Source organism: Lonchura striata, chromosome 5 (genome assembly GCF_050655825.1).
Source record: "Lonchura striata isolate lonStrDom1 chromosome 5, ASM5065582v1, whole genome shotgun sequence".
Taxonomy (NCBI): domain Eukaryota; kingdom Metazoa; phylum Chordata; class Aves; order Passeriformes; family Estrildidae; genus Lonchura; species Lonchura striata.
This window is the reverse complement of record NC_140707.1, coordinates 62,177,772-62,195,113: the sequence shown is the minus strand read 5'-3', so window position 1 is coordinate 62,195,113 and position 17,342 is coordinate 62,177,772. Positions and strand designations below refer to the sequence as shown.

The 17,342-nt window shown below is 47.2% G+C and overlaps 1 protein-coding gene across 3 annotated transcripts; it reads right to left on the bottom strand.

The window, feature by feature from the left end:
• Nucleotides 1-767: 767 nt before the first annotated feature.
• On the bottom strand, nucleotides 768-9,215 carry SLC25A47 (solute carrier family 25 member 47). Of its 3 annotated transcripts, none has more exons than XM_085580750.1 (7): nucleotides 8,386-8,701; nucleotides 7,397-7,483; nucleotides 3,926-3,969; nucleotides 3,582-3,653; nucleotides 3,150-3,332; nucleotides 1,813-2,083; nucleotides 768-1,063 (listed from the first exon to the last, which is right to left on the bottom strand). In XM_085580750.1, the coding sequence occupies exons 1-7, from the start codon at nucleotides 8,411-8,413 to the stop codon at nucleotides 777-779; spliced, it is 972 nt and encodes a 323-aa protein (XP_085436876.1). In that variant the 5' UTR covers nucleotides 8,414-8,701; the 3' UTR covers nucleotides 768-776. The 3 variants fall into 3 exon arrangements, 2 of the variants coding, with proteins under 2 accessions (XP_085436876.1, XP_021405304.2); XR_014955763.1 differs by lacking the exon at nucleotides 768-1,063 and adding an exon at nucleotides 2,798-3,012 and having other exon boundaries at nucleotides 1,942-2,083; nucleotides 8,386-9,215; XM_021549629.4 differs by lacking the exon at nucleotides 7,397-7,483 and having other exon boundaries at nucleotides 8,386-8,672.
• Between the last annotated feature and the right edge of the window lie 8,127 nt (nucleotides 9,216-17,342).

The window sequence follows — 17,342 nt, the reverse complement described above, 5'->3', positions numbered from 1 at the left end:
AACTTGCCTAACCCCGCCAGTGCACGGATTTTATGGCAGCCAGCAAAGAGGCTTTGCATGTATTCCTGCCCTCGCTCCAGGAGGAGAACAGATTGCCTCCAAAGCTGTGCCAAGCTGGGAGAGCCTGCGGAGGGGGCTGAGCTGCGTGGGGCTCCGGAGAAAGCGGCACGGGCTGGCAGCGAGGCCACGGGCACAGTTACATAAACAGAGCACGGCTGCCACTCGTTAGAGCAGCGGGGACAGCAGGGACATTCCTGCTTCAGCTGCTGCCAAGGGAGCAGAATTGGAGAGTGCTTTGGGAAAATCACTGCTGGGAAGGGGAGCCTGCAGCTCGGTGAGTCACTTGGTGAATGCAGTGCAGGCACAGCATGTAAAGAGCACATGCTGGAGAGTTGGATCTTACACAAACTCCCCCCCCAGCTCTTCCTGTGGTTGGGAGGATCACTATCTGTGCCAGTAGAAAAAAAATTACTTGATTTATCAACACCCCTGATCAGACAAACAACTTATTAGAACGTAAAAATTCACAAATGTTTCAACGGCCTAAGTGGCGGCTACAGTCTGAATACCTTAATGAGATAAAAGGGAGGTTTTATATGAAGCCAAAGCTCCCTGATGAGTTTGTAATCCTGTAAGAATAAAACAAAGCCATCAATTGTCAGCTTTGGGCTGAAATGTCCATGCTTCTTATGCTGTCCATCAATTCAACAGTTGTTTGTGGATGTTGTCTTACAAAACAAATAAATAAAATACCCATTTGGACAGAATGGAACAAGCTATTTTTTTTTTATATAATGATCCGTAAATCTCAGTACACCTTCGTATGTTACAAACACTACCATGTTCACGGGAAAGGCACGAATGCAGTTTAAACCCAGTCCTTTGAAAAGCACTTTTGTCCCCTCCTTTCTCACACTTTCCCTCACACAGTGGATCAGGCCTTTGTACTTGTGCTGGTCCGATTCATCTGTTTGCATGCGTGATTTGATGACATCCATGGGAGTAGCTAATCCCCAGGCCAGGACTCCAGCAAAACCACCAGAAAGCAGCACAACAAGGAAACCTGCAGGAGAGAGTCGGGGGAGAAGGGCAGTTCACTTGCATCTTGTTGAGCTACAGCCAAATCAGATTTGATAACAAACTTCGGTAACTTTCATGGTTTTTGGGAGTTATTTTGTGCAGCTCTTGCAGTTGTGTGTTTCCAGTGATCTCAGAGAATTTTTGCACATGTGACACTTTGAACACCATGTGAACTAGATGTGGTACAGCCTGAGAGCACTCACACCCTCTTCAGATGGATCTAATTTTTATAATTCTTGAGGAGATGCTCTTTTGCTAATCTTACCTATTCAATCTTTTCTCAAAGTCAATAGTTGCTTTTTGGAGCCAAATCACAACTAAGAATTTGAAGTATCTTTACCTTCTCCACCTGGACTTCATATTCAAGACTGAGTCTGAGTTCCATGGCTCCCAGGAGCTTTGTCCATATTTAATTTCTTGTTACCCTGTTTTTGCATTAACAGGATGGATTTCATATCCACATTCGAGGCAGCAGAGGGTGTGGTAAGAACCCCGCCTGCAGGAGGAGGAGGAGCTGCTTAGGGACAAGGTGGGGACACTGAAGCCCTGGCGTGCAGGCTGCGGACGCTAGGCCTGGGGCCAAAACCAGCACACACAGAGCAACCCCTCATGAGGATCTGAGTGAGGTTTTATGGGTACTGGGTGATGTTTGCCTAGAGTCTGGTTTCCCTCTTAGTATGGAACTAAATAAGCCATATTTGCAGGTAATGCCAGATGCTTTCCAGTACCTACCTGGTTTATTTCTCCCATCTGGTGTGAGCCAGTCGCACAGCGCAGAATAGGAAAGGAAATATATTGCAGAAGCAGAGCAATCCCTGCAGAGTAATGCAGAACAGCCCTTGTAGAGACCTCCAAAACCTTCCTCCTTGATGATAACCTTCAGACAGTGCAGAGACCCTCGGTACTTTGGCTTGGAAACAGGCTGATGTGTGGTGGAAGGGTGTGGGTTTCTCTGAGTCTGCATCCGAACTTTAGCCACCTCACTAGGGTTTGTCAACACAACCTGCAACACCAGAGAATGGCATTATAGCCCTCACAGGTAAAAAATATGAATTCTTCCTCCTGTGAGTTCTTGTCTCCCAGCTTTTCAGGCAATAGTATTGTCTGTGAGCTCCAGCAGGTTCCAGCCTCCTCCCCTCTGCCTGTGCTGTTCCACCCAGCAGCAGCAGGACACGTGTGTGAGCTGCACTGGGCAGAGAGGAAGGCCAGGAAGAATCAACACAGGATATTAAATACCTGTAACTACTTGTTGAACTAGATGGGTGTGGAAAGAGGGGTGTCCTCAGACATAGGGAAGCATGCACCAGGGCTCTTATTTGTATCTGTATTTGAACCAAGACCATCCAGACTATAAAAATTTAGGCCATGTTGAGTCACTGACTGCTAGGAAACACCTACAAACCTGACCATCTGGACTGCTCTGTAAGAGGATTGCGACCAGGCATGCATTTCTGCCCAGCATGCCATGGGTGTGATGGGATGAGCTCCAACACATTCACAGCACCTGTGGATGCTCACCCTCATCTGCTTCTGGGAAACTGCTCCTGGACCCAGCTTTGCCCCCTGCCCCAGGACCCTGCAGGTTTGTCAGGCAGCATCATTTCTGAGTGGTACCCTGCTGAGTTTTAAGTCCTGGCAGGGCAGCACTGTGCCCTGCCCGTTCCTGGGCTGGGAAAGCAGCGCCCCGTGCTTTAGCTCAGCGTTGTGTCTGTCTTACATAAACACGCCGTCGCAGGCACTTGGGGAGTTTGCTGCCTATGCTGTGTCCTCCTCCTTGTTCTGTGTTTGCTGACAAGGTCTGTGTCATGTTAGTGGCACGTTCCTAAGCGTTCTGGTGCTCCAAACCAAATCCAGCACAAGCTGCCCAGCAGGACTCGGCCAAGCCATGGAGCCGACCACTGAAGGGCCAGCGAGGGCAGAGCAGGACCTCCCCTGCAAAAACAAACCCACCGGACTTGTTGCAGGCTCCCCTGTGTCCTCCTGGACTGAAAAAACATTCCCTGCTTTTCCAGGCGCCTGTCTGTGAACAAGATCCCTGGCTGTGCTTCCCCTGCGGGCTGTGTACCTACCCGGGCAGCGCCGGCAGCGGCTCCGGCGAGGGAAACATCCAGCCGGGACGGCTTGGCTTCTGCAGCCCCGTACCGCAGCTTGCACAGGGCACCGAGGAAGTTCTTGTATGTGCCAAAGGAGACGGAGGAAACCACCGACACAGCGAGCACTGATGCTGTCACGCCTTTGTAAAACCCCCGGACCTCGAGGGAAACGGGAGAAAGGCGAATTTTAAGGGTGAACGGCATGGGAAAGCATCTGCTCAAAAGCACTGGCTGTACATTGCTGAGTCAACACTTATACCCACTTTACAGCTCATCAGCAAAGCTAAATTTCACCCCGAGCCCTCTCCCAGCTGATGCTTGTATGCAGCTGGTGCCCTCCTCCCCAGTCTGCTGCTCTGAAACAAGGCATGTGCAATTGGCATCAGCAGCACCGCTGGGGGCACCTACCTTTTCTGTCCTGTACGTTTCCTGAACACAGTGCCAAAATCCTCTGTAGTGGTTCTCAGTCTGGATTCTCACCTAGGAACACAAGGACAACTTTAAAATGCAGATATAATATTAAAATAAATAAAACAACAAATGCCATAGTAGCAAACCAGATAATTAACTATAAAATAACATGACCAAACAATTTAAATTTTTTTGGAGAAAAACACAACCAAATACATTGAGATATGGAGATGTAATGCAGATAAAGTATTATCATGGGACTATTTTTCTGAAAAGGAGGAGGGAAACAAAACACCTCTCTTTTTTGTTCTATAGTCAAGAAATAAAGCTCCAACAGGTACCTTTACTGTGTCCAGTGGATAACCCACAGCTGTGCTTAGACCACCTGAAACAGAGAATATGTTGGAGATGGTAAACAGCACATGTCACAACAGATCTTTCCACCCATCACAGAAGGGCACTGGGGAATAGCAGAGCCCAGCAGTGCCTGGCACCAAACTTCTTGAGCTCCAGTAATGACGTTTGAGCCATGAATGAGAGAAAAATGCACATTTCTCTGTGTGATCAAGGCTCACCCAGAGGAGAAAACAGAGTACGGGAAACTTTTCAGGAACAACAGGATGGAGCAAGATGAGACAGAGGCACTGAGAGCACTGCCCCGAAGGATGAAGGGAGGATACTGGGCTGTATTTGTTTCCCCTCTCAGCTCAGGCACTAAAAGCATCTTTGAACTATGAGCGGGTGGTGCAAAGCATCCCCACTCACACAGCCTGCAGCAACTTTGGTTTTCAGGGCTCGGTGGGATTTGGGGCAGGGAGGGATTAGCGCTGGGAGTGCCCAGAGGCAGCGGCTGCCGAGCATCACACGCCGTGACAGCTCCGGGCCCGTGTCAACCCTCCAGCAACACCCACGCCCACTCCTAGAGCCTTCAAATAGCCACTGGATAGCTATTAATCCTCTGAGACAAAGCTACTGCCTTAATGGCAAGTAAGGAGGGCTGAAGAGCTCCAACACGGATTTCTCTCTGTTGCAATAATAAATAGATCTCGCCCCACTGAGTTGTTCAGCTCTAGCAGGTAATAAAGGTGCTGACCAACAAACTTCTTCCCAGTACATCACCTGCCAAGTCACCTGAGAGGAAATCAGGCTGGACAACAATGGAGTTGTATCCACATGAGTTACTTAGGCAGAGATCAAGTTCATAGAAGTGCTGGGTTAGCCCATCAGGCAGTCAGGCATTCAGAGCTACAGGACACATCTGGTGGCTCACCTACTGAAAATTGCCTCTGAGTTCTTCTTTAAAAAAGAAAAATTAAAACCCAAGCTACTTAAAAATGTGTTAGTTGGTGTGGGCATGTTCACCTCTGATTACACGGCTGCTTGAGAGCTCTGGAAAACTCTCCCATGCTCTGGAGAAAAGCAGCAGCTGCTCTTGTGAGTCACCAGGAGACAGTCCCAAAGTGCATTACTCAGAGGAAAACAACAGCATCTTTCTGCAGAAAATTAAGGTTTGTTCTTCAAAAACATCTATCAAATCTGACACCAGACAAACAACACTAAAGGGGGAAAAGGGGCCTAGAATGGAAGAGACACAGTGATGGAAGAGAGAGGGCAAGGGGGAATACCCAGGCAATAATATGGCTTGGAGAAGCAATGGCTGAGGTCCAAGCAGAGAGTGACAATGCACAAAGTCATCTGGGGACACCTGTGCTGCCCCAGGTCCCCAGCCACCAGCCAGAGCAAACAAGGACACTTCCAGCCAGGAGGAGCAGCACATGGGTCAGTGCCAGCGTGGCAGTGCTGACCTCACAGCTGCAGTCCCCAGCACCAGCACCCCGTCTCAGCTGGGAGCTTCTGACACATCTCATCCTTTTCAGAATTCCTGAACTTAGAAGAGATGGGCATTGGGCTGACCAGATGCTGGTGGCACAGGGGCACCACACACAGCTCAGTCCTGGCTCACTCCACTGGATAAGGAAGGTAGGAGCTCTGGCTCATGCAGATCACATACCAAGGGTGATTTGGGTCAGTGTTTGACAAGAACTGACCTCCCTTCTGGAGAAATCACCCGCTTCACACAGTAAGATCCAAAGACAGCAGCCCAGTGGGTTGCCCAAAACAGATTGTTTCAGCCCTAAAGGTTCCCCATGAACTTGGTTCCAGTAAGGGTCAAACATCTCCACTTGGGAGGAGACCATAAAAGCAAAATTTTCACTACTCCCAGCAAAGATGTGAATCCCCCAAACCTCCAAATAACCCAACCTGCCACGAACTGCACTACTTAGGGGCACAAAGCACTCCAAGCAGTTGTCAGAGCTGAGGAGCTTGGCCAAGCCTACCAAAGGCTGAGGAATGAGGGCTCTGCACACTGACACATGATATAAATAGCCTGGGACTAAGATAGCATGACCCACACATGCCCTGTTTGCGCAGCAAAATCAAAGAAGGCCAGCAATGAACAGCAGGCATGCAGGAGAGGGTTCCTGTGGGACTCCTGCTGAGTAACTCTGCATCAGCTGTGACAAAAATAAAGAGCAAAACCAGAAGAATTATCTTCTTTTTATTTTAGTGAGCTATTTTTATGCCTCCTTTATCTGAGATATTCCCACGTATTGAGCAGAGCTTGCAGCATCCCCTACACACACGGAGTGCACAAAATGGATCAGTCACAGTCCCTACACAAGTCAGGTCACTCTGAGCAAGCAACTCAATTAAGGAGAGATTCTGGGGGGATGACAACCACAAGGGAGCAAGTGACAGCTGTACTGAGCCCACCAGGCTGCAACAGCTCTGAGCTGTTGGCAAACCTTGGCTGAGACACCCAGGGAGAAGCAGGGATCGTTGTCCATGCACTGGATGGGCAGACAGCAACTTTCACAAGAATGCATTTTACTAAACAGAAACTCTTATTTTTAATGTTGCCTCAACTTGCTTGATGCCCCTTAGCTGGATTCACAGACACCTTAGGAACATGAAAACTGCTTCAGCTCTAGCAAACATAAACCCCAAAACAAGCTCAGCACCAAAACCATCCCAGTTCTTGTAGGATGGAGGTCCAACCCCAGGAGCTGTCCCATCTGAGGGGAAGGATGATGGCCCTGAAGCCCTGCCCAGGTACCTCCCCTGTGTCTATGGGCAAGCTCCCACCTCTGCCAGCCAGTGAGAATTTGCAGTATCCCTCCTGGAAAAGGTCTGAGCTGGACATAGAGGACAGGTTGGGAAATCTTGCTCTCTGACATGCTGAGGTCAGTGAAGTAAGGATCCCCTCAGGCTGAGCTTGTGTCCAGGGCACACAGGTTTGATTCTTGCTGCATGGCTGGGCAGAACATGATGCTGGAGTCTGGACAGAGGGTCACAGCACAAACCCTGGCTTTGCATGGGAGCCAGGACAGAAAACCAAGGTGAATGACCATGTTCAAACTCTGTTTTCAGCTCTATATGTTCTCTTGCAAAAGAAGTCTGTCCTTAAGTGACCTGTCTCAAACTGTGCTAAAAAAACAGAAGAGTCCAAGCAAGAAATGCAATAATCTCTGCCCCACCATGAAGTCTGAGAGGAGGTTTCATTAATCCTTCTGGGATGGACATGCCACTGCCAGGCCTAGGAGAGGGTTTCCTTCCCCACAGGTGCTCTGAAGTCAGAAGGGAAACACGAGGAGAAAGACAAGCTATCGTGGTGGGGTTGGTTATATCCTCCTCTCCCATGAAGGGTCTCCCAACATCCCTGGAAGACCAACACCCCAAGCATAGGCACAACAGGCACCTCCAGGGCTGGATGCTGCTGAGATGCCAAATCTTGCCCCACTTGCACATACTGGGTGATGAGCATTTCGTGGGCAGGGTAAGACTCAGCATGGTCCTTCCCAGGACAAACACATCTGCAGCAGGACCACAGGCTGTTCCTGGTGAGGGAAAATGCCACATTTCAGCAAATGTCAAAGTGAGATCTGTCATGCAGGCTTGGGCTGGATGTCTCAGCCACCTGGTAGATTTACCTGGCCTTTCTGTCAGTGGTGACCCAAAGGCTTTTCTCATGGCATTTTTTGGTATATTATATATATATATATATATATATATATATTATATATATTGGTATATATTATCTTGTATACTCCACTAAATCTAACAAAATTTCAGCAAAGAACTGAGACCGATGGGTACATTTTGTCATTTAAAACAAAGATGTGTTTGAGCAGTGCATGCTCTAAAAATGTCTAGAACTTAATCACACTTCTCTCCTGTTACTTTTTTTATATACAGCTAACCTACTTTCTCCTAGATCAAAGCTTGCTGCCTGGCTCGCCTGCTCTGAGATCTCCATCACAACTGCAAATGCACTTTGACCTAAGATAATGCAAAGGTCGTTCATCCGGACGTTCTGAATGCAGTCAGAGCACCGTGCTTCCTTCCCTCCTGTCTCACAGAGCACACCCTCAGCCCCCCAGAGCCACGACCCCAGCAGCCTGCTGGGACCCCTAGATGCCAGACACGCGAGGGTTTCGCTGTCAGGGCTGTGTACAAGCCGGTTTGTATTAAATAAAACCTATTACGCTCTGTCTCTTCCTATTAGAGTTTTACCCTGTCCCACTGAATGACCTCAGCTGACCAAGCTGCAGCTCTGCCTCTCCAGCAGCTCCGCGAACCTGCTCTGATGGCATTTCCCACTTCATAAGGAAGAACACGCTTTTAACAGGCAGCCCCCATCGAAAGGCTCTCGGCTCTGCTATTGAGACCTGCCCTTCAGCTGAACAAGGAGGCAGCACAGCTATCTGCTTTGTCCACAAGCACTAATGCATGCATTTACCTCCGATGGCGCCGGCAATGAAATCCATCCAGAGCGCGGCTGCTGCCGGGATGGCCCCGGCGAGCGCTGGGAGGTGGAAGGGACGAGGATCCGGTTCAGTCTTCCCAGAGCCCTGCCAGCCCTTCAGAGACACTGATTTGTAACACGAATCACCTTCCTGCAGTCTGCCCTTGCCTCTGGGCACTGTGAGCCTTGTGGGTACTTGATGAATTTGTAGGCTGGTGGCAGAGCTGGGACGCCTGGAACCGCTCCAGGAACGCAGTGAATAAATAATCCCATGAAGCCCTGGAATGCTGTGCCGAAGCTGCTGCTCCCAGTGCCCTTTTGCCTGGAAAGGCCCGAGGGGTGCTGACTCGCAGGCTAGGGCTGGCTGTGAAGGGGCCATGCCCTGCTGTGCTCACTAGCCCCAGAAGACAGCTTTGCACACTCGTTTGCCAGAGAACACTGCTGGCCTGCACCACGGAGATGCTGCGTTTGTGGCTATCTGCAGGATTCCTCCTTCCCCTATCCCAGCCCGCTCTTTCTCCTTCTGATGGATCACTCATCCTTTCCATTAATGGAAATTCATTCTGCCTTTACCAAGCCATTTGTCTTGACTTTCCTAATGCATGAAGCTGACCCTAACTTCTACATATATCCCCATGGATTGTTACCCACTCATAATGTGTACAAATTGTGAACCCCAGAAATTAATCTAACCACATCCACAGTATTTGCTTCTATTTCAGACAGCAGCAGCATAGCTTTCCCAGCCCCTGGAGCAGCTCTTCTTCATTTCTTGCTCAGACTCCTAACCCCCTTTCCAATGTCAGCTCCTTGTAGAGAGACCAGCTGATCAAAGGGAACCAAGAGTTCAAGGAAATGTCATATTGCCTGTTTCTGCACAACAGTCTCTTTACCAAAGAGTGCCTCATCTATGTGTGGGAGGTTAAGCTTTGCCCAGACTCTGGAAACTGAAGTCCTGATGCAATGAAGGGCTTGCCAAGCTGTGATCTGAATTTTACCCCTCTCGTAGAGGTTTTCCCGGGTCAGAGCCAAGGTACATTGGCAGCAAAGGCAAAAGAAAATTTCACGGCTGCTGCTCCCTGGGTCAGCTTTATAGGAGAGCTGAGGACTTCAGTACCCAGTGCCATTTCCTGCACATTTTTCAAGACCCTATTTCTCACTGAAGCATGTGTTTTGGGGCTGCTGTGCCAGTGGCATATAGCAAAGCTCTCTGTCAGGGCAAATGAAAGTGAAAATGAAAGTATTTTTCTTAACTTGATTCCTGTGATGTCTTAAGCACCCTTCCCTGAATGCTTTCCGTTCTGAAGAGAACAGATTATTCCAGTTTAACATCATGCAGGGACAGCAAAAGCTTAAAACCAGAAGTAAAATGTTATCTAGAGAGGTAGCAGTGTACCTACAAAACCACACTGGGTTCTTTAGCAGCTCTTCCTTGTTATACCTGGTGTCTGTACAGGAGTTATTAAGGGTTAATCAACAGTCTGTGCATGTTAAGTGCATGGAAATCTGTTGTTTTCTCCATTATCCATTCTGCTGCGGTCCTTGCAGGACCCTCCAGCAGCAGAATCAGGTACGGGACGTGTGGTGTCAGTGACACACAGGGACAAGGACACGGTCCCTGTGGAGGGGCAGCCTGGAAGCACAGGGGGGTGGGATTTTTCTACACATTGCAGTGACTGGTGCCATTTCAGCAAGAAAATAGAGGCTGGCTGGCATTTCACGCTGGCTGACAAAAGCATTGCTGCTAACTAGTATTTCCCATGAAATACCAAAAGACCAAGCAAAATTCCTACCATCTTTAGCTGAGCTGAGCAGCTCAAAGGGAATCTTCCTCATGAAATATTCTGAGACTGTAAAAAAAAAAAAAACACCAACCAACTCAACCCCCTTCCTTTTGTGAAAGAAAATTAATGCTTTGTTTATTTTTTAACATCCATTCACACCAACGCTACTAGCAAAATGTCACTTTATTTATATATAGCAGGAATCTGACTCCATAACCTTTTGATAATGGTTTTGGTTGCTTCAGTGGGGTGTACCAGGAGAGGTCAGGTTTTCCATTTGACTGAGATTGCTTTACAAACAGAGGTCATTCAGATAGTGTACGTATGAAAGACAAATCTTTTGGGGCTTGAACCATTTCACCTTGCCCCATGAATGTATCACTGGGACAGCCAGCTCTGGAGGAATGCACACACTCACCTGCTCCAGGGACATCTGCCTCAGCCAGGGCTTAGCAGGGTAACATGATCCTCAAGCAAACAAACACAGCCACCACCACAGTACTCTGTGCTCCTGGTGTGCAGTCAGGAATTAGGGGAAAATAGGATCCATTGCCAAGCTCAGCCTGGCCACCACGTGATGGCAGCAAGGCAAGAGTCAGCTGGAAGAGGAGCCCCACACAAAGGTTGAAGGGCTCAGATGAGAGCAAGTACTGAGGAAGGTGTAATCCTGTGTGAAGGAAACCCTATTTGAGAAATGCAGCCTGTGTTACTGCTGGCACACCCCAAACAGCACAGACCAGCTCCCTGTGGAAGAGAGGGACCCTCAAGGCAGCAATTCAACTTCCCTTACCAGGACTCCTCCTGGAGACAGAGTCCTTGAAGATTCCTCTTCATACCTTGCTAAAGGAGCTTCCTCCTCCATCCTCTCTTCCCTAGATTTCAGAGATACACCAGCCTCATTCATTTACCAGAGCCAGGTCCCCCAGTGCTACAGGTCAATTGAGACAGTCTAGAAAATCCATCCCAAAGAAATCTTGAGTTATCAGGCATTTCTCCAAGATGAGATATGAATCATTCCTGTCCCGCTTTGAGACAGTGTTCAAGGACTGCAGATCCAGAGATCACTGCTAGTCTAGCTTGCAAATAAACACCATGGTCCACATCTATGCAGGGGGGAGAGAAAGTGCCTGGTCCCAACCTAGGTGGTTCTCAAAGCAGACCCTAGGAAATCACACACCAAATATATTTTGAGCCTCCACAAAGGATAGCATTCCACAAGAAATAAGTCACGAGTTCTTTCCTCCAGTAGCAAACTGCTCAGGAGTGATTTGTTCAAAATGGGCCAGTTTCACAGATGGTTTTGAGAAAGCAGAGCATGGGAGGTGCTGTCAGATAAAACCACAGATCTGACGATATGAAGCAATCTGCAGGAAATCATGAACCTGAGTGATAAAGTGAGGAAAGCCCTAATTTTGCCCAGTGTGTCATGGATGAAACACTCCATTTGCTTCACAGGAAGAGGCAGCTGTCTGCCCACGCAGGCAGAGAGAACTGCTCCATGGCAAAGTGGCAGAGGGTCTAGAGGACTGGTACAAGCAAAAGGAAAGGTGGGAAGGGAGCCTTTAGGCAGGCAAACAGTGTTAAATCTCATCAGGTAGGTGAGGCAACATAGCAGGGGCCTCCTTTTACAGTCTTCTTCCACAGCTCCCTCACAGGATTTTACCAATCCTGCATCCATCCTGCAAAGCCTGTCTTCTTTCATCTCTGCCACCACCTGCCAGCTCATCCAGCCAGGTTTGCTGAGAAAATGTTCCTTCCTCCTTTCCTGCCATAACATATTGCATTTTCCATCCCACCTGCACTGTGCAACACCGCACTCCCATGCACAGCCATTAATTCCTGTCCAATTTATTTTGGAAAAATCCTTGACTGGAGAGACTGTTCAAACAGCATTACCCCACTAGCTGTTTGCACATTGCAGAACAGGAAAGGGTGACACCAGCAGTGCTGAGCTGGCAGAGCCTGGTGCTTGGCTTCAGTGCTGGGGGTGGAATGGGGGGTGGAACCTCCTGGCTCCAGCTGTGTTAGGGATCTTCAAATCAAAGCAGCTCATCCTTTATCTCAGGTACTAAAGGAAAACCAATAATTCCAAGGATTCAAGGGCTCACAGCAGGAATCTCACAGCAAAACAAACAGAAGTAGTAGGGAAACTACTCTGAGCATTGGCAACTGCATCAGGTATAAATGATATGTGATTTCACCTCTGAAATGAGGTTGTAATGCTTCTACACACAGTCTCAAGGGGAGGGAAAACAGTACATTTCCAAGAAGACAGAAGATGATTGCAGTAATTTAAGGAGTCACAGATTTTCTGGCTTTAGCAAGTCATTCCATCTCCCTATACCTAATCTTCTCATCAGCATAACTGGTGTGTCCACTGCCATGAAGACACTGCAAGAATACAAACACTTCTCAGAGAGCCACAAGTCTCACAAGTCTCTGTTCAGGAGTAAATAATAGGAAAAGGTGGAAGTAACAATATTAGCACCCATCCTACACAAACACCCCTGTGAAATTATGTATATATTGAAAATTTTAAGTGTTACATCGATCTTCCCCCAATATTATAGAATCCCACAATCATAGAATCATTTGGGTTGCAAGGGACTTTAAAGGTCACCTAGTTCCAGCCCTCATGCTGTGAACAAGGACACCTTATTCTAGACCAGGCTGATCAGGGCTCCATCCAGCCTGGCCTTGAACACTTCCAAGGATGGGGCAGCCCCAGCTTCTCTGGGCAACCTGTGCCAGGGGCTCACCACCATCACAGCCAAGAACTTCATCCTAATATCTAATCTGAACTGACTCTCTTTCAGTTTGGATCCATTCCCCTGTGACCTGCTGCCACATGCCCTTGTAAAAAATTCCTCCTCCTCTTCCTTGCAGGCTCCCTTCAGCTGCTGGAAGGCCCTGATTACATCACCCCGAGTGCAGAGTAAGACAGAGGGAGTCTGACAGTGCACCACCACAGCAAGCTCTCAGGAAAGATTTTATGCCAACCTACACTGCAGAAGAACTTGCTGTGATGGAGGGAGGGGCTGTCAGGACTATTACTGACTTTCTGGCTGCTTTTTGAGCCACTTTCCAACCTCTTGCACATTTTCTGCACTTTAATGAACAGAAGATGTAGTCAGTGACTTGGCAGGAGGCTTGGAGAGCCAGGAGCAGAGGGAAGCACTCACCTTCCTGGCCTGCTTTTCCCTACCACCAAGCAATAAAGCACTCTTTATTTCATTATGATGTTAATGTGCAAGCCTCTGCCTTTTCAGAGGAGGCACCTCAGGTGTTAGACAGTAAAACATGGCTGTTGTAGTAGGAACAGTGACATGCTCCCAATCTATTTATTGATATTGCTGGTGCACTATCAGTGCTCTCTCCAGAGTCTGTGTCCCTGTATCTTTTTTGCAATATTCCCAAAATCTGTCTCATTGAGATGTCTCCTTTACACCAGTGAAAAATCTATGAGATGCTACATTACTGATTAACCAATGGTCTTCTTCCTTTATCACTAGCTGATTTTATACGATTTAACAGCCTCAGAGCTACTTGGAAATTAGAAAGAAAACTCAGCTCTACAACTATAAGGCATTATTGTCTGGGACTTTGAGATCAGCTATTAAAGTCACATGGGAAAGGGTTACTTAACTGAAAAACCTGGCACAAAAGAGTTCAGAAAAGAGAACTTTTTCTAAATGCCAGCATTATTATGAGCTTATGTTGAGAGGGGATATATACAGAGGAATTTTATCTTGCAGAAATAGAAAACAACTGAAACTACAATGAATTAATTTAAGTGTTCAAGCAAAAGCTAAGTATGTCCCTTAAAAATACTGCTACAAAGCAAGTTTAATGCTGGAGAAGAACCCCATGTTGTTGTTGTTGGGGCAAAGGGGGCAAACAGCCTCTGATACCCATCCTAATTTGATCTCTGCTCATTCAGGGATCTCTGCCATAAATTTTTGCAAGCAGTGTGCACTGTCCTAGTGCAGATATAGACCCATTTCAGCAGCAAGAGTTCAGTCCTATGCCTCCAACATTATCCTGACTTTTTCCATTGGCCCAACCAGGAGAAAAATTAAAATCTAAGCCAGAAGTTTCCATAGCTTTTTCAGGAGCACTCTCAACCTTAACAAGAGTACTCAGTCACCAGTAGTAACAGTTCCAGGCTCTAAGTATCATAGGAAGCACACAGTCTCACTTATCACCTGCCACTTGTTCAGGAGCCATAGGAGTGTCCAGCTCCCAGAGTTAATGGGAAGTTTCTGTAGAGGCACAATGGTCACTCTGCCAAGCCTGTTCCATCAGTCTTGTTCACAAGTTTACAAGAAATGGCATCTTTACTATAAGGCTGTTGCAACAGCAGACATTCCATGTAACAATTGGAAGCCCACAAATGACCCAGCAGGAAGTTGCCTTGAAGACAGACCAACATATTAAAAAATTGTCCAGACATAAACCTTAGTGGCTGTGTGCCTACTCTGTTAAATAGCCTAGCATAGACTTAGATTTAGCTGGACACCTGGTCTCCCAGTCACTGACTTTGCATGTGAATACAACTTGTGCCAGAGGATTTCAAAAACATGATGTTAAATGTATATTTTTATACCTGTTGGCAGTGAAAAGCCATTAGCCTCACAGAAGGATTCCTGTAAGAACAGGGTAACTTAAAAACAAAGCCATGAGGCAGGCAAAGGAGGTTGTTCTCCTAGTTCTGCCTCCTGTTCCCCTGGGCCAAATCAGTTTCATTATCTATAAAAGAGGCATAATTGCACCTTTTTACCTCACAGAAACAGCCTGAGGCTTAGGTCTGTCTGCAAATTCAGACTGGAAAAAATGCTATAAATATGCCAGTTACTGAGCTGTTATCTTCCATTCCTGAATGATTTCTCAACAGTTTTTGCTCACTGTCACAATTCACAAGCGTGAGTAACGTGCAGAGGAAAGATGGGTAAATCTGCTGGGCTGGTAGATAGTTATTAGCTCAGGTGACTGGACTCAGTGCCCACTCTCTTATCTCAGCATGCCTCTTTGTGGTCCTGGCATATTCAAAGTGTGATGCCAAATAGCATTTGGGTTCTGCTGGAGGCCTGCTCTCAGTATCACTGCTTGCATGGGCATGCAGAGTCTTCTGGCCTTCTCCAAGGAAGGCCAGCAGCTAAGAAACCTCCTCCACCTGCAGCAAATATAAGAGAACATAGTCCTTGTAATACTTTAAGTACTTTGGACTCAGGTCCTTGCCCAAATACACATTAAAAAATAATTATAATTTCTTAGCCATCATAGTACTATCACAGGCCAGAGGCAAAGATGGGATGTGTGATAAGAGAAGACTCAGCACGGGTGTGTGTAGGTCTGCCCTCTCTGAGACTTCTTGCTGACTAGAAAAAGGACAGAAAAGCAGAAAACTCAGCAGTTTAGTTAACAAAACCCAAAGTATGTATGATCTTTGAAAACAAAGAATGCCGAGGAGAAGACTTTGGAATTTTTATAGGCAGCTTTTTCTGGTTTTTTTTTGGTCTGTTCATTTCCTATCTGCTTTCAGAGAAGCACCCAGGGATTTGCTGTGGTTTTGTATTTTGAACAAAGCACAAGACAACTAACTATGAACAGAGATAGATTCTTCCTCAGAATGAACATAAATGGTATGGACTGTTCAGTGTGCAGGTTATGCTTCTTTCTCTTCTCCAACACACCAGTGACCCAAACTAATCCATGTACACGTGTAGCAGAGGCTGAGACAAACAGCAAAATGTGCATGTCAGAACTTGGCCACTTCTGCTTAAATTGGAGAGGGGCAGGCTTTCCAGAAGGTATGTGCTCCCAGTAATAAAAATGTCTCCATTTTACCAGGATAAAGCATGGAAAACTGGAGCTACACTAAACTTTTCAGAGCACCTTACAACTTAGAGCATACTAAGCCACTCCTGTCCCCCAGCACCTCTGCCTCTGCTTCTCACAAGCTCAGCATTTCAGATATTTGCCAAGGCAGTTGTTTGTCTGCCATGATTTCCCTGGGAGCAGAAGAGCCCTTACATGCTGGGACCCTGACCAGGACATTTTGGAGGATCAGAAAGCCTCTGCCCATCAGCAGATCTGTAAGCAAGGCAGCTCTGTTTCAGCAGCACTCAGCTCTTGTGCAGCTGCATCAGTTGCATTTCATGCTTTGAAACATCAGTCTTATCAAGGGATTTTATCAGGCTGGGAAGTTTCAACATATACAGTACCTTTGAAGCCAGTGGGATAATGACACCAGAGAATACCCTAAAGCCACCCAAGGTCATAAAGTTAATGGATAATAAAGACATCTAGTCCCCTGAGAATAATGCCTTAGCTGCTCTGTCTTCAAGTACAGCTGCATCCAGAGGTTCTGGAGTACCCCACTGATCTGACTCAATAACACAACATCGAGTGGGACAATGCAAACAACAAGCAGGACAGCAAGCACAAGAATGTTTAGGAAATCAAAGAAAAAGGATCTGGAAAAATGGACAAGGAAAATGAATCCACACAAAGGTACCCAATGAATTCACCTGGAGAAGATTATTTTTCAGACACAGGGGTGCTTCTATACAGCAGCTCAGTGCTTGCTTGTTTCCTCCGTAAAACGTGCCCCAATATTTCTCTCATTTCACCACTTGGATTTATTTGTTACTGCTTTAGATTCCAGCCATTCTGTAAAGCACTCAATCATCAAGCCTGGTTGTGGTGGGCTGCAGTGTCTGGGAAATACAAGGTTTTCCTTCAAAGCAGTTTGCTGCTGTAAAGAGAATGTTCACCTTGCACATGGCCTGAATGTCACCCATGTTCACATAACATGGGGCACACAGAGCAAGCTGCTGCCCCAAAGAGACTCTGAACCAAAGAAGATTCAGGGAACCACAGAAGGTGCTAGGAAGAAGCTCAAAATCCAGTCACAGCTCAAAACAGAAAGAGAAATGATGCATTTTTCTGGGTAACACAATGACAGCTGAAGCTGTGATGATGCGGCAGCTAATCATAGAAGTTAAGGAAGGGTCTGAGGGCAGAAGGATGTATGAAACAGAATTCTCATGCAGGGTAGTCCCAGAGCTGGCCAAGCCCCAGCAAAGCTCTAGGGAGTAAAGGGGAGGCTCCCCCATCTACCACCCTCCACATAGTAGTGGGACCTTTCTACTGGGACATGGCCAA

Bases quoted from the DNA above. Each gene is read 5' to 3' on its own strand.
- SLC25A47 (XM_085580750.1), bottom strand. From the start codon at position 8,413: ATGGATTTCATTGCCGGCGCCATCGGAG. The intron at 7,484-8,385 runs GTAAATGCATGC...TTCCCTCACCAG, and splicing joins CATTGCCGGCGCCATCGGAG to GAACAGCCTGTGGTCCTGCT. The intron at 3,654-3,925 runs GTACCTGTTGGA...TTGTGTTCCTAG, and splicing joins ATCCACTGGACACAGTAAAG to GTGAGAATCCAGACTGAGAA.